This window comes from Primulina tabacum, chromosome 16 (assembly GCF_025594145.1).
Source record: "Primulina tabacum isolate GXHZ01 chromosome 16, ASM2559414v2, whole genome shotgun sequence".
NCBI lineage: Eukaryota > Viridiplantae > Streptophyta > Magnoliopsida > Lamiales > Gesneriaceae > Primulina > Primulina tabacum.
In genome coordinates, this window is record NC_134565.1 from 65,045 (window position 1) to 80,022 (window position 14,978).

Below are 14,978 nucleotides of genomic sequence, written 5' to 3' on the forward strand. Positions count from 1 at the left end.
AATCTACATATTATTACCCATAAATCTCGGAATATTCAATTATTTAAATATAGTAGTACCAAAAAAAGAAGAAAACAAGATACCAAAATTTTATGAATTAGAGTTGACATAATTGAAAGTGAGATTCCATTCTAATCTGTTAGGTAATGGGCTTTTCACCGACGGCCTAACCTAACTTAATAGGTAGGCCCACTTATATTATTTAAATTAAATACATTGTATTAATTGGGCCAGGCCAGCTTGGAGAGGTTGACATTTCATACATAGATACATACATACATTATATATGTATATATCTCCATACTGTTTGAAAATGCCAACTCTTTCTTATCTTGAATATTCCTTCGACCAAACTTTGACTACAACTGGGACGACATTACAACATAGAATGTGCATTCAATCTCTATTGTTCCTAATTTTATATTCATTCTCTATGTGAAGTAATGTTTGATGTGTCAGAGATAGATATCTATGTGATATTTATATCCAAATAAGTTTGCTATTTATTTTTTTAGTTATACATAAATCAAATTCGAAATAGTTTTTTTCTATTATTATTATTCAAACTTACGCTAATACAATTTTTTTAATAACGAGAGTTTGAATTAGTTTGGCATGAATTTTAGCTGAATAACTTACTTAGACAGTATGTAATCCGTCAGATGAGATGATAAATGATTTATAATATATCTTGAACAAAAAGCGTGATTACACGAAGTACCAAATAGTGACTTCAATTTATCTTTAGTCAATTGAGTTATGCAAATCGGGTTTTGGACAGCTAGAATTTTAGAACCTAACATGGAGTCTATACTTTTCTAGCAAAATTGTTTGGGTTTTGGACCGAATTTATACTATCGATATGGGAATATAAAATCAAGTCATATTAGACTGAGCCCAAAGTTTACCGGGTCAGGAAACCCAAGCTCCCGGCCCAAATGATGTCAGACCGAGATTGGACTGATTGTAGCAGCCATGGACCGTTCATTTGCACGGTTCTCATCCACACAAAGCTCCAAGCTTTGAATACCATATCCTGTGATGTTTTTAACTCCTAATTGTTATTAAATAAAATTTGATTAAGATTAATTAATTATAACGGAAAAAGAGTAAAAAAAAATTTTACGATGAGCTCAAAATGTGTCAGCTATAATTATAATACTAAAAATAGTACATAATAAATTCTCGTCTAAACATATCACATCATAAAAGCCCACACATGACCGAACTCATCTACATACAAACAACTCATATTCCGGGAACATTCCCTGGTGTATATATATATATACACTGGGATACCTCACTCAACCTCAACTCAGTCGTGATTCCCTCCAGAAATACCCTGTCTGATCTCCTAATAACATGGATTACATGTCATTTTCCGCACACAAAGACAATAACAGCCCCCCTGGAGGTGATCAAACGCTCTGTTTGGAACAATCATAATATATACAACATGTTTCTACACAATGATATATGATATACAATGCATGCATGTCGTGGAGATATCAGGTCAAATACACATCCACTGAGCAATTATCGGAACCAATCCAATCTCTATCAAATCAATGCTCAAGTTAGCACGCTGGCCTCCGTCAAGTATAAGAGAATATCCATATGATAGCGTCGGCAAAGCGCCATCAAATCCCAAATCTCGACCAATCAATCATAGGAGTCACGAATGACTATGTTTTTAAGGGCCATATAATGCCAAACATAACATCGTGCTCACAAACCCCAGAATCAAGATCCAATGATATAAAGGTATCAAGTATCATAGCTCAACGTGCATGTCATATATCAATGTATGAATAAAATGATGTGTGTTAACAAAATATTTATTTTATACATCGATATACCAATCATGAATGTCATGTATGTCACATCAACTCAACAAATAATGCATACAAACACATATTTTCACTCAAATCAATCAAACATATGTCATACGACACATATACATGTCGTATGTTACTCAGTCACGACATACCTCAATTTTTCGTTTCCAGTTCAATGTAACTTTAGGATTTCAGTACAAAAAAACTATCTACATAATCAAAATATTTATCTCAATCAATTAATTCATTCAAATGCAATACTAATAGCGTATTTGAATGTACCAATTTGTTTTACGCTATTCCGTTTAACTTTTTCATTATTAGAATAATTATATCGCATTATAAATCCTAATAACTTGTTGTTATACCATCATTATTATACATCCATTCATTTACAATCAAAATTCAAGTTTCAAAATTTTTTTGATACTTTGAAAATTCATATTAAATTGAAATCATAACATAATTTAATTTCAACTTTAAAAATTAGTTTTTTGTCGGTTATTCTGTCGTATATATTGCAATCAAATTCAAATATATTCTATTCTACCAATTCAATAAATAAAGGTGCCAAATCTGAAATAAAATTACCTCAAAATGATGCTCTCAACACGAAGATTTCGAATATATAATTTGTTCTGAGTTTGGACAACGTTTCACTATAGTTTTTATGGATAGAACTTGAATTCCTCTCTTTTCCTTAATTTTACTTCTCAGTTCTCTTTTGATCATGATCTTTCATTTATTATTATTTTGTATTTTATATTATGCTAATCCACATCCAAGTGGATCACCTCAAATTCCCCTCATATGTGAAATGTGTTACATGTATACATGCAATGGACAAAATCACAATTTATCAATGAGTAGGTTTATTATGAGACGGTCTCACGAATCTTTATCTGTGAGACGGGTCAACCCTACCGATATTCACAATAAAAAGTAATACTTTTAGCATAAAAATAATATTTTTTTATGGATAACCCAAATAAGATATCATTCTCACAAAATATGACCCGTGAAATCGTCTCACACAAATTTTTGTCTTTACCAATTTGCTTTTAAATTTAATTGACTACTTTTGCAAGTTATTAACAAGTTTGCCATCAAATTTTAATGCAATATTTTTTTAATTTATTTATAAATTTGTCATTAAAATTAAATATATCATTTTTCAAAAAATATAAAATATTTTTAATTTTTATAGTTTATCTCTGTTTACATATACTATTTCAAATGTATTTTCAATATGATTATGGGGTGTATTCAATGTAGGAGATTTATTGACTTTTAATGACTTTTGTAGATTTTAAAAGTCTAGAGATATTCAATCAAGACTTTTGCATACTTTATAGAAGTCTGATGGTATTCAAAATAGACTTTCATGGAGTTTTAAAAAGTCAAGTGGTATTCAACATTGACTTTTAAGAACTCTATAAAAGTCTAGAGGTATTCAAATTTTCAATAGACTTTTAATAAATTCATGGAATTTGTTAACATACAAATATTAAAGCCTAAGGTACAACTATAAATTGTTAAAAATTGTATTTGGTTCAACCCAAATATTTGGATAAATTTTTAAAACTTCTAATTCATACACAAACTATTTATTTCTCTCTCTGTCGCTTCACATCAAATCACTTCTTATCTTATTTCCTCTCATCTATCTCTATCATTCTCTTAAATTTTCAAAATGTATCTCTATATTTTCATCTTTTCTTATCAAATTTTTCATTTTTGGCTGATTTTTCATTTAATAATTTTTTATTTTAATATCATAAGAAATTTTAAATTCTAGATTTGATTTTGTGATTTTTAATTTATGATTTATACAAATTAATGTAATATTCAATAATAATAAAAGATGATCCAAAAAATACCGCTTAATTCTTAATATTTGAATAGCCTGTCAACAACTATGATTTTTTAAATTCTTTTTAGCAGTTTCAATTAATGTGTAAGCTATGATATTTTTATACAAAATTATATCCACATAATGATAAATAATATTTTTTCACATTTATATTATCAATTCAAAAACAATGTTACAGATTAATCAATTGATTTATTTTAAAAATTTACAAACATGCATACAAACCCACGTATATATATATGTAAGGATTAAATGATTAAATTTTTAAATAAGTAAATTTACTTATTAATATAAATATCGAAAAAATATTTCAAACTGAATATGTTATATATGTCAATTAATTATTAGTTCATAATATGTTATAATTAAGTATAAAATTTATAAAATTCTATAAAAAAAATCCACAAAAATCTATAAAAATGTTGCAAAAAAATCTATATGATATATGAGATTCTGTATAAGCCAATAAAATCTATCAAATTCATAAAAATCTGCCATTTAAAAATATCTTTAAAAGTTATCAAAGTCTAAATTGAACACGCTGTACTGTGAGATGATTTACTATTATTAAAGTCCATCTGCTTCACTGTGGAAGAAGAAAGCAGAAGATGATGAGTAAGCTTTTTCTCTCCTCATCAATTCCTCAATTTCGCTGTCTCTCATGTATATAATTTTATTGGATATTTTTTTACGATTTTGTGTTAATTATGATAGCTTTGACAAGGATAGAGTAATCGTAGTCGCGGGATTTTCTTTACCTTTTTTTGGTTCTGAATGTATCAGGATTTGGGTGTATCAGTAAATTTTTGGCGCAATTCACGCGCAGGAGTGTGGTGAGTGATGTTCCTCTTACAACCGTTGATTTCAAGGTATTTTAAGGCTTAAAGTTCTGTTTTCTGTTGTACTGGCATATGATATTTAGAGAAGTGATTGGCATGGATGTGAAAAAGGATTGCTGATCTAGTCATCCAGCTTCTACTCTAATTTATGGATGTAGTATTGTGTTGTTGACTGGTAGAGGTACTGCAGGCAAAATCTTGGTCCTAAGCAATTGACTTCAATTATCATTTTTAATTTTCCGTCAAAAATTTGGTTTGATTGAACATTTTCTGTTGTTGGCTTAACTAGTATTCTCAAGCAAGAAGCATTAATTTCAACTACACATGAATCTGCACTTTAAGTCTTGGCACAGGAGCAGTAACGAAGGGTGGTAGGCATCGCGACCGCTCTTCCATTCATTGTCAAATTTTCTTTTAAGTATTAGTATTTTTATGTGTTACACGATAGATTTTTGTGGTTTATCATTTCTATTTTTCATTAATTGATCAAGATTTTGTATATATTCATGTCACGAGAAACAGAAGTTTGTTACTATTCCTATAAACCAGAGTTGTTGTATTTATCTTTTTAGAACTACTGTATACGAGGATATAGAAAGAATAATTTAAAAATATTCAAAAGTAAGTTGCTAAAACTAAAGAGAATATTTTATTCTCTGTTATGCCCTCTCAAGTTAGATCCAAGTAGCGAGCCACCTGCAACAGCCAGCAGCCTGCGCGCCCCCTTGCGTGTGTGGGTCTCCTTCGCGTGGGCTCTTGCTCGAGCCACCACGAGCCCTGTCCCTTCCTACCCCTCTCTGAACCATCCTAGGGTACCGATCAGACCACCTAGCCCAGCCACAAACCGAGCTGCAAGCCACCTGCATGTGAAGACAGCAGCAGCGCGCGTCCATGCTCTCTCACGCTTTCCACGAGTTCTCACCAAACCGAGCCACACCCCTGAGCCCAGCCCTTCCTAACCCTCACCGGACCATCCTAAGACACCTTCCAGACCACCTTGCCCGGCCCTCTCTCAAGCTTCCCTCTGAAAGCTCTCGGCCAACCAAGATCACCCTACGGGAAGTGTCCTATCAAACGAGGACTCTTCCCAACCCTGCTGCGCGAGTTCTAGCCTTGCTAGGACCCTTCCCAGGACCTAACCACATCCCATACGAGCCCTCCTCAAGACCTGGCCGAGCCCCTTCGCCCCATGCACCCTAGCCGAGCCATATGAATCAAGCAAAACCCAACAACTCATGGCTTCTCTCCTCTCCTGAATCCCACGGTTCCAGCCTAATTTTTCCTTTAAAATTGTCATGTTTTTACCATAATTCATTCATATAACAACCTACGTTGGCAGCGTACTCATTGGATTCAAAAACGTTTTTAAAACAAGTGTAAAATCGTAAAAACGTTGAAAATATGTATCATACCGTAAAATACTCGAACACCTATATTTTTTCATGCATAATCAATTAAACACACATATTATGATTTGTATGATGTTTAAAGAGTTTAAGAACGTACCTTTGTGTTTATAACGTTCAAATAGACGATCGTTGGCGAGGGTGCGACGTTGGACGACCGGACGACGAAGAACCCAAGCTTTTCTTCCTTCCCTAAATTTCAAAATTTGTGGTGTGTGTGAAGGTGTATTTCGGCTGATAAAAGGCTGAAGAATGGTGTTTTGAAAGAACTGGTAGCATATTTATAATTTAATTAACAAGCTAATGGGCTTTAGTTTTGGGCTTGCAAGCTTAAGAGCAATTGGGCCTACTTTAAATAATGAAATCGAGCCCAATAACACTTATTTAATTTAAACGTAAAAGTTTATAAAATTAGTTTCCCAAAAATAATATTTTTGATCTTTTAAAATTCCTTGTTTGCCCAAAACCGGCTTCACGAGAAAAATCGAGCTCAACTCATAAAACAATTCTAATCCAACATTTTTAAGAAAATTAAATCATTTTTAATCATATTAGGAAGCCTTGTCAATATTTAATGAAAAATAAATATTCTTGTCTTGGTCGTCCCCGATCTTCTTTCCCCTGCCTATTGTCGAATATTCGGGTAAAATCCTTAAATTTTATGTAATCATGTCATATTATCATTCAATCATGCAATCATACCTTTAATCATATAATAAATATCATGCAAGCATTTAAAATCAATTAAATAGAACAATTAATATAATTTGCATGCATGTGGTTTACGTAGGTTGGTTTTTCGGACGTTACAAGAGTTGTTGGAGTTATCTTTTAAAACTACTATATACAAAGATTTAAAGAGAATAATTCAAAAATATACAAAAGTAAGTTGCTAAACTAAGGAGAATATTATTTTTCTCTGTTAATATATTGACAAAATACAGTTTCTCCTTCGCCAGGCCTCAAATGTTTCGAGCTTTAAGCTTTAGTTTACATTCCCTATGAGAAAATTCTGGTTCCGTCCAGATTATGAAATAGTGGTTTTATAATATCAGTTAGTTATTTGGTTACATTATGGAAATATGGATAAGACGTCACGCGAACTTAGAAAAGCTTAGATGTCCTGTAGCTTTATTTTTGTTGTTCACTTCTCGCTACTTTTGAGCTGTTAGCATGAATTTCTAGGTTGAAAACTAGAAATGTTCCTACCTTCTCCCTTCTCCTAACTGCTACATTAGCAAGCTGTAATCAACAATTCGGCACATGTTACGAAGATGATATACAATTTTTTAATCACACCTGAAATTTTAATAGTTATTCAATGAATAGGAAGCTTTCTATTCTGCTTGCCCATGGAACTCCTGTCACTCCAATGAATCTTCAAGTTCCTTAAATCACATGTTTTAGATGAAGGGAAAGTTGTAAAATTTTTCTGAATAGAGGTTTTATTCTTTATTTAGTGACATTTTTAGTTTATTGTGCAGGCTGTTCCATTGTTACCAACATTTCTTCCAAAACATGGTGAGGGTGGATTTGAATTTGCTGGCTCAAAGTTCTTCAAATCATTTGCAATTTATGGATTGGGAGCCTCAGGGCTTCTGAGTTGTGCAACAGTAGCTTACGCTTCTGATGAGGCTGAGCATGGGTTGGAGTCTGCTAGCTATCCCTGGCCTCATAAAGGCATCCTTAGTTCATATGACCATGCATCGTAAGTAAATTCATCATTACACATTTTTCGAATTTGAGAAACTTTAGATATGGATTTCTTTTTGACACAAAGTTAGGGTTCAAGCATTTCTTTTCTAACCACGCTGATTGAATTTGGAGAAAAACTAGCACTATGGCGCCAATAACATTAAATTTCTTTTCCACGAGCATTTTATGTTACCAAGGATATGTTAATACTTAATCCTATCGTTTGATTAATATCAAAAGCCCTTGTTGTTTTATCAGGAATTAGTTCCTTGTCTTGGCAATGAAATTTTAATTTGTGTGAGCAGTATTCGCCGTGGTCACCAGGTCTACCAACAAGTTTGTGCATCATGCCACTCTATGTCACTTATTTATTACCGTGATCTTGTTGGTGTGGCTTACACTGAGGAAGAAATTAAAGCTATGGCAGCAGAGATTGAAGTTGTTGATGGCCCAAATGATGAGGGTGAGATGTTTACTCGGCCAGGGAAGCTGAGTGACCGCTTTCCTGAACCTTATACTAATGAACAGGCTGCAAGATTTGCAAACGGAGGAGCATATCCACCAGATTTAAGTCTTATCACCAAGGCAGTATCATGATTTTGCAAGATTTGGATTTTTTTTTTTAGTTTATTTTAAAAGTAAACCATCTAATCCTGATTTACTTACATCAGGCCCGCCACAATGGCCAGAATTATGTTTTTGCGCTTCTAACAGGGTACCGTGATCCTCCCGCTGGTGTAACGGTAATTTATGCGCTTTGCCATCTGTTTGTCCCTTGGATGTGCTAGAAGTGAGCTAGTCTGTAACATCTGTACTGCGATACTTGAAACCCTGTCATGCCCACATGTTCTCTTACATTAGCTCAACTTTGACTTTCACACATTTTTCTTTTCATTTTTGTTCTCTCTTTTTCTTTTTTTCGCGCATTCCATGTTGCTTTGGTCTAACAAGTTAAAATATAACTTAAGCTATGATCCATGTATTTCCTTTCTGACAAAGTTAATTGTTGCCTTGAATCTGCGAGTAAATAGCAGATCCGCGAGGGCCTTTACTATAATCCTTACTTCCCTGGTGGAGCAATTGCGATGCCTAAAATGCTTAATGATGGTGCTATTGAGTATGAAGATGGTACCCCTGCAACTGAAGCACAGGTGACATGGTCTTTATATTTTTAAATCAATTGTGTTGTATCAAATGCATAAGCAACTTGTTGTCTCCTCACGTCGCAGATGGGAAAAGATGTTGTGACCTTTTTGTCATGGGCTGCTGAACCAGAAATGGAAGAACGAAAACTGGTATGCCTCTCTCTCTCCCCGGTCTCTCTGTCTCAGTCACAAATTTTTATTTAAATCTGTTCCTGTAATCACTGCAGTTCTAGTAATATATGTGGTAGGAAAATTTGTCAAATCGATTGGGTGGGGGGGGGGGGGGGGGGTTTGGGGATAAAACAAATCTTACGTAAAGGAATGCTATGAATACCGAATTGTTATAAAGAGTTTTGGAATTATCCAATGGGTATATGCATATAACAATGCAAATAGTTGTCATGACTACTGTAAACGTTATGGTTTTGATGTCTTAATTCGAGATGAATTTTATTCATGCATCATTTATGTTTTATATATCTTTTCCCATTTGCACAATCTTCTTGATAACTCAAGTTTGGTGTGGAAAACTGTTTTTCCTACATAGCTTATTGTGGTAGATAGATCACTGCACTTGAGCCTAAACCTCTCTCTTTCGGAATTTGGACAGATGGGTTTCAAATGGATATTTGTTTTGTCGCTTGCACTTCTCCAAGCAGGCTACCAAAGACGCTTGAAATGGTCGGTTTTTAAGTCCCGGAAGCTGGTCCTTGATGTTGTCAACTGAAACACTTAATATCTTCGTTAAAAGTCCTGAGATGTATTTCGCCTTCGATTACACGTTTGTGTGTGTATCTATATATATAAATAATGTTCAGTACTCGGATGTGCTTCGTCTTGTAGAAGGTTCGCGAGTTTTTGCTAATTACTATGTTACTTATTTCAAGAAATATAGTATATAATCCTTAGGTTACGGCACTGAAATATCATTACCATTGAGCAAGGGTCAAAATTATTTGTGCCGTGACTTGTATGTAATTTGTATCACTCACTTCGTTGGAGTATCTTTTATTCCCCCTTACGACAGAGATCGATCACAAAACAAAGTACTAATAATTTTATAACGCACTAGTTATTTTACCTTTTGTATTAATGTGCTCACTGCTCTGCGCCAAAATTGAAATATTAGGGGATCTATGTTATCACTTATCAGGTCCAGATCCAACAAATCTATCGAACAAAGAAAGGCTAGTGAGGGTGATTTCCTTATATTATGTTCACATGGAATTTATATTTTGGTGAAAATCATGATGAAAACATTTAAATTTAAGGCTTTCTCCTTTTGTACTACGGAAAGCTTGAGCCATTTTTTTTTAAATCAGTCTTTAATAGTTTGCAAAGGAAAAAACGGTTGAGGAAATAGAGTGTCATAAATGGTGAAAAGATTCATTATAATTTGCGAAATAAATATATAGTTTGAGCTGATTAATATATCAATCAAAAAAATTTGTAAGCTCAAATCGAGCTTTGGAGCAGAAAAGTAACATGCCGAACAGCAGTTGGTCGAATTCGAGTGGTGATAAACATACAATTTACTTCCAAAGCTTCCTCAAAGACATTTTTCTTCATGACCTTGGCAACAGCCATTTCAAAGTCATCTTGAGTTACATGGACCCTCCTCTTTCTCAAAGCAAACATCCCAGCTTCGGTGCAAACAGCCTGCCAAACAACATCGGTACTTGCATAAATGAGGGCAACCATAGATCACTGATAGGCGTCGGTGACAATTAAAACAACATTATGGCAGTAAAAAACCAGGGTCATGCTTTGAATTCTAATTTCGATGATTTCAAGTCGCAAATATTTTCTAAAATTCATTTGGCTCAACAGAGAGGTTCACGGGGTCTCTATATAGATCAGCAAATATCAAGAAGTGCAGCTAAGTTATACCCATGAGTCTATGTTTTAGCACTGTTCTATTTAGATATGTAACAACTTGACGGGTACTCATCAAATACTTGTCGCTTTCCACATGATTTGGCCTCGGCCAAAAGCAAATGATAGACATAACCTACTGGATCTACTCATCCCTTATACATAATTCAGTTTAGTAATTACTGAGAAACATTATACCCCAAAATAAAACTCATTCCAAGATTCCCTTCAAGTAAGAAATAATGCATATTGAACTAAACCTGAGACCAATAATTGCTAGAAAGCATAGGTGTATGACCTGATTGTTATCGGAAAAAATGACAATGGACAGGAACAAGATGCATTGCCAGTAAATACATATCTTTTATAATATTGTGGCTGTTGACTAAAGTTTACAAAAAATATGAAATACCTCAAGTTCTGCACCAGATGCACCATTCATTTTCTCAGCAATCTTCTTCAGATCAATCCCTCGCATGATATTCATTTTTCTCGAGTGTATCTTCAAAATCACACGCACTATTCAATGCAACTCACGAGATGACTTTGCAAAAACTGATGAGTATTTGAATAAGGCGTGTGATTTTCATGATAAATTTAATCTCATTGCTCTCTATCGAGTAACATCCACACAAAGAACTACGACCCAAGTAAATCCAAAGATCACTGCCTACATAATCCAACATGGAAATATATCATAAGTTCTTTGCTTTTATTTTTTCGGGTCGAAAGTATTCTGCATGTGTGTTAACGAAAGTTGAATTTTTCTTCTGTGGTGTATGCAAACTCGAATGAAGGTAAATTTTGGCTATTGGTTGGTTTCCCAATTCACTGGTGTGGGAGCTCATAAACGTAATTTGATTCTTGGTTCTTTGATCATTGCGCTTGCCGTTAACCTAAATTTGTTTAATCTCAATGATAATGATCTTCATGTCGCTTGTTCTATGCAACCTTTAGACTTGCATTGTTTAGAAAATATGAAACTAATAGAACAGGTACATAGAGTTTTCTCTTTTTGTCCACCAGGTCCAGCAATGGCACTATCCAGCCAGCCCAACTATGACTCAGATGAGCCTTTGGACTCACGCGAACCTCCATCACACACATTTGCCACACCCCTTCGCAGACGTTTTGACGTGGAACTTGACGAGATCACGCAGCGGTTGACCCGAATGGAACAAAATCAGTTGGCATTTTACAGGCACGAACCAACATTTCTCCATCGCAGTAGTAGATAGAACTGCTCTATGATGCCCAACAATTGTCAGGGGAGTTCTCCAACTTTTCTTGCATTTTTATTGTCTGAGTTCAGCATCTATTTTGTGTGCCACTGAGGACATTGTCACACATAGGTGAGGGAAGGGGTAGATAGATTTAATTCTAGTTTTGATTTCTAACTTCCAAATTTTGTGCATGTTTATTCAAAAATAAAATAAAACAAAAAAAATGGTTGAAAAGTAAGGCAAAGTGAAGTTGTTTGATCCATAAAGCATCTAGTATTCATTCGTCTTCTCTCTAATTTGAATCCCGAAGGCTTCTGTTGCGAGTCTATAAAAAAAACTGATTTTCTTTGCATGCAACTGATTTTGCATTATTTCAACTGCATTTATGGGTAATTGCTCTTGATGATGTGTTGAAATGACACGTGTATGGGATACAACACACATATCATTTTTTTTTGGCGAGCTTTGAGTCTATGAGCAATCAATCTATAATGCTCTGTTCTTTTGATTGTGTGTTGGTCAAGCGTTGTTGATTTTTCTAGAACTTGCATTGTTATGCATGTCTTTGTTAACATCTTGTTATGAATCAGAGGCATAAACAAATAATAAGGGCATTAGGTTCAAACCATTTTCTTTCGCATCATGAATGCCCTTTTTTGAACCTACCTGATTCATTTACCCCTAGTGAACCAAGTTCGAGTCTGAGTTTTTTCTTTGGAAAATAGCCACATTACAAGCCATGATAAATCTTTTTTTTATTCCTCTCTTTTTTGAACCTTGAATTGGAGAATCATATAAACTTTTCGTATTTAACATCATTTTGAGCCAATTTTTGATATTGAGTGATTCAAACTCGAAGTCATTTTGGAACTTAGAAATGCAATCAACAAAAAGTCAACCAAAGCAAGATACTAGTAATGTGAAAACACACGTAAGCATATCCACAACACAAAAGAACACTCCAAAACATGGACCTCTTTTATGTGTTTAATTTGCTGGTCAAGACCACCGATCATGTCATAAGTAGAGTCTGGAACCTTTTTAACTTTCACAAGGTTCACCATTGGATCAACTTTACTTGGCAAAATCAAGTGCAGCACATACCTATCATTACGCAAAGCAACCCTTGCTGATGGTGTAATCTTAGTAATGTCAATGCTCTTGTCAATGTCAACAACATACTTCCCCTCGGGATTAACCTAGACATAAAATTGAACAAAAAGACAGAATATAATATCCTGTTGGCAAATAAAGAAGATAATATATGGCATTGCTTTATAACTAAATTTGAATCTTGTGAAATAGCTATCCGCAAGACCAAAACTTATCGGAACAGGGGACATGAACAACATTAATAACTGAAACAGAAATAGTTAGCCATCTTCTATCCTTCATAAAGGTAACAAATAGATTACCCCCTTCAACCTCAAGTGTCATAACGAGAGGCGTTCAATGGCCTCTCCCCTACCATTTTGAAATAAACTATATAAATTTGGGTTGAAAACAAAACCTTTGAGAAAAGATCTCTGAAACTAAAACTGCCTCAAAGAAACAAAAAAAGAATAAGAAAGAAAGAGTGGGTATGGCAATTTCCAGATTCATCAAGGTACAAAGTTGTACGCCATTTTTGACAGGCTATTCCATGAGAAATGTGAATGCCTTTAGGATGAACAACGATGCAAAAAGGAAACCAGACTTAAAAGTTGGAGCTGCAACTCTTTCTTCAGTGATCGCACTGAACATCAAGGAATTGGCACCAAAAAATGTGACAGATCTGTCTCATAATCTTATTTTATCCATATTATATGGATTCCATGTCTTTGATTCAACATCAACTCAGTACATGAAGAACAATATGGCAACTACCAATTAACAAATATATAGACACAATAATTTACTCGTAGAGACATATATACAGGCTAAAATGAAATTAAAAAAAAGCTTACACCAATGGATTTATTACTATCTCAGTATTCAATATTACAGTATGAGATGAATACCTCTTCCATTCATGAGTTAAGACTTAAGGAAAGTGTTGAAATTTCCGTTCATTTCAAAATTCCAGCTTGAGATGAATACTTATTTAATCCGACTCCTTCTTAATTTTATTTGAAGATCTTCCATATTCCTCGTTGACATGGCCCATAGCCCCATACCTAAAGAAATGCTTCACTTACCACCGCCCCATATCAACATGGGATGGGACCTGTGGACATTCTAGTAGACTACTCAATGTGCATAAAACTGAGGTAAATAGACTCAGCTAAACAAAATCACCTTCTCTATGAAACAATATTAACAAGATAATGCCCGGAAGACTCAACAATTCACGTATAAAATAACTAAAACTATAAATCACAACCGAGTGATAATTGCATAAATTCACAAGTTTATATGAAGTAAATAAAATTTCTTTCCAGCTTATAGGGTGTTACCGACAAGCAGAACAATTAAAGCACAAGTCTTCATCGAATTCAGCAAAGGAAAACCTCGGGAAATAAGGTCGTTGCGCTGCGCTTCCAGGCGCTGGAGATCGTGGCCTTTCTGCCGAACCAGGACCTGCATATCCTGTATACGTTGCTGATATTACTGCCGAAGCGCCTCACCGCCACCAGGGCCACTAACGCCTTGCTGGAGGCTCACCTTAGATTTATCCGCCGGCCGAGAATCTATCGCCGCCGTCGCCATTTAATGTTGGAAAATGTTGGGATCGGAAAGGAAGGAACTTGGCCTTCATTTTTCTTGAAGGTAAACAGGTTCTCAGATTTCTTCCTTTGCCCTTCAGTTAATTACCGACATGCCCCTAATTTTTAATATTTCCCTCTTTTTACCCCAAAGAAATTCATAGTAAAAGAACTCAAATATACTAATATTTTCTGACATAATAATAGCAGAGGTATTTTTTTTTCGGTTTTGAAGTTTTATACCTATTTAATTTAATCCTCATTTACTTGATATAATTCAACAATATGAATAATGATTTATTCGTGTTTTGTTTAGTCAGAGAAGTTTGTTATAATTATATTTTTTTTTAACTCAAAAGCATTACTCCGACTTGAGACATTGATATCAAATGAATTTCTG

The 14,978-nt window shown here is 34.3% G+C and overlaps 1 protein-coding gene and 1 long non-coding RNA gene across 3 annotated transcripts; one reads left to right on the top strand and one right to left on the bottom strand.

Annotated features, from left to right (window-relative positions):
• Positions 1–4,208: 4,208 nt before the first annotated feature.
• LOC142529331 (cytochrome c1-2, heme protein, mitochondrial-like) lies at positions 4,209–9,817 on the top strand. The gene is made up of 8 exons (XM_075634846.1): positions 4,209–4,326; positions 4,495–4,580; positions 7,441–7,664; positions 7,957–8,236; positions 8,323–8,394; positions 8,686–8,802; positions 8,881–8,946; positions 9,407–9,817. Exons 1-8 carry the CDS (start codon positions 4,320–4,322, stop codon positions 9,521–9,523), a joined length of 969 nt encoding a protein of 322 aa, XP_075490961.1. The 5' UTR covers positions 4,209–4,319; the 3' UTR covers positions 9,524–9,817.
• Positions 9,818–10,161: 344 nt separating this feature from the next.
• Positions 10,162–14,696, bottom strand: LOC142530182 (uncharacterized). 2 transcript variants are annotated; one of them, XR_012816053.1, is made up of 4 exons: positions 14,384–14,696; positions 12,999–13,093; positions 11,084–11,341; positions 10,162–10,455 (listed from the first exon to the last, which is right to left on the bottom strand). It is a non-coding gene; the product is annotated as an uncharacterized LOC142530182 (long non-coding RNA). The 2 variants fall into 2 exon arrangements; XR_012816054.1 differs by lacking the exon at positions 11,084–11,341 and having other exon boundaries at positions 12,869–13,093; positions 14,384–14,694.
• Between the last annotated feature and the right edge of the window lie 282 nt (positions 14,697–14,978).

Bases quoted from the DNA above. Each gene is read 5' to 3' on its own strand.
- LOC142529331 (XM_075634846.1), top strand. The intron at 8,237-8,322 runs GCAGTATCATGA...TACTTACATCAG, and splicing joins ATTTAAGTCTTATCACCAAG to GCCCGCCACAATGGCCAGAA. The intron at 8,803-8,880 runs GTGACATGGTCT...CTCACGTCGCAG, and splicing joins CCCCTGCAACTGAAGCACAG to ATGGGAAAAGATGTTGTGAC.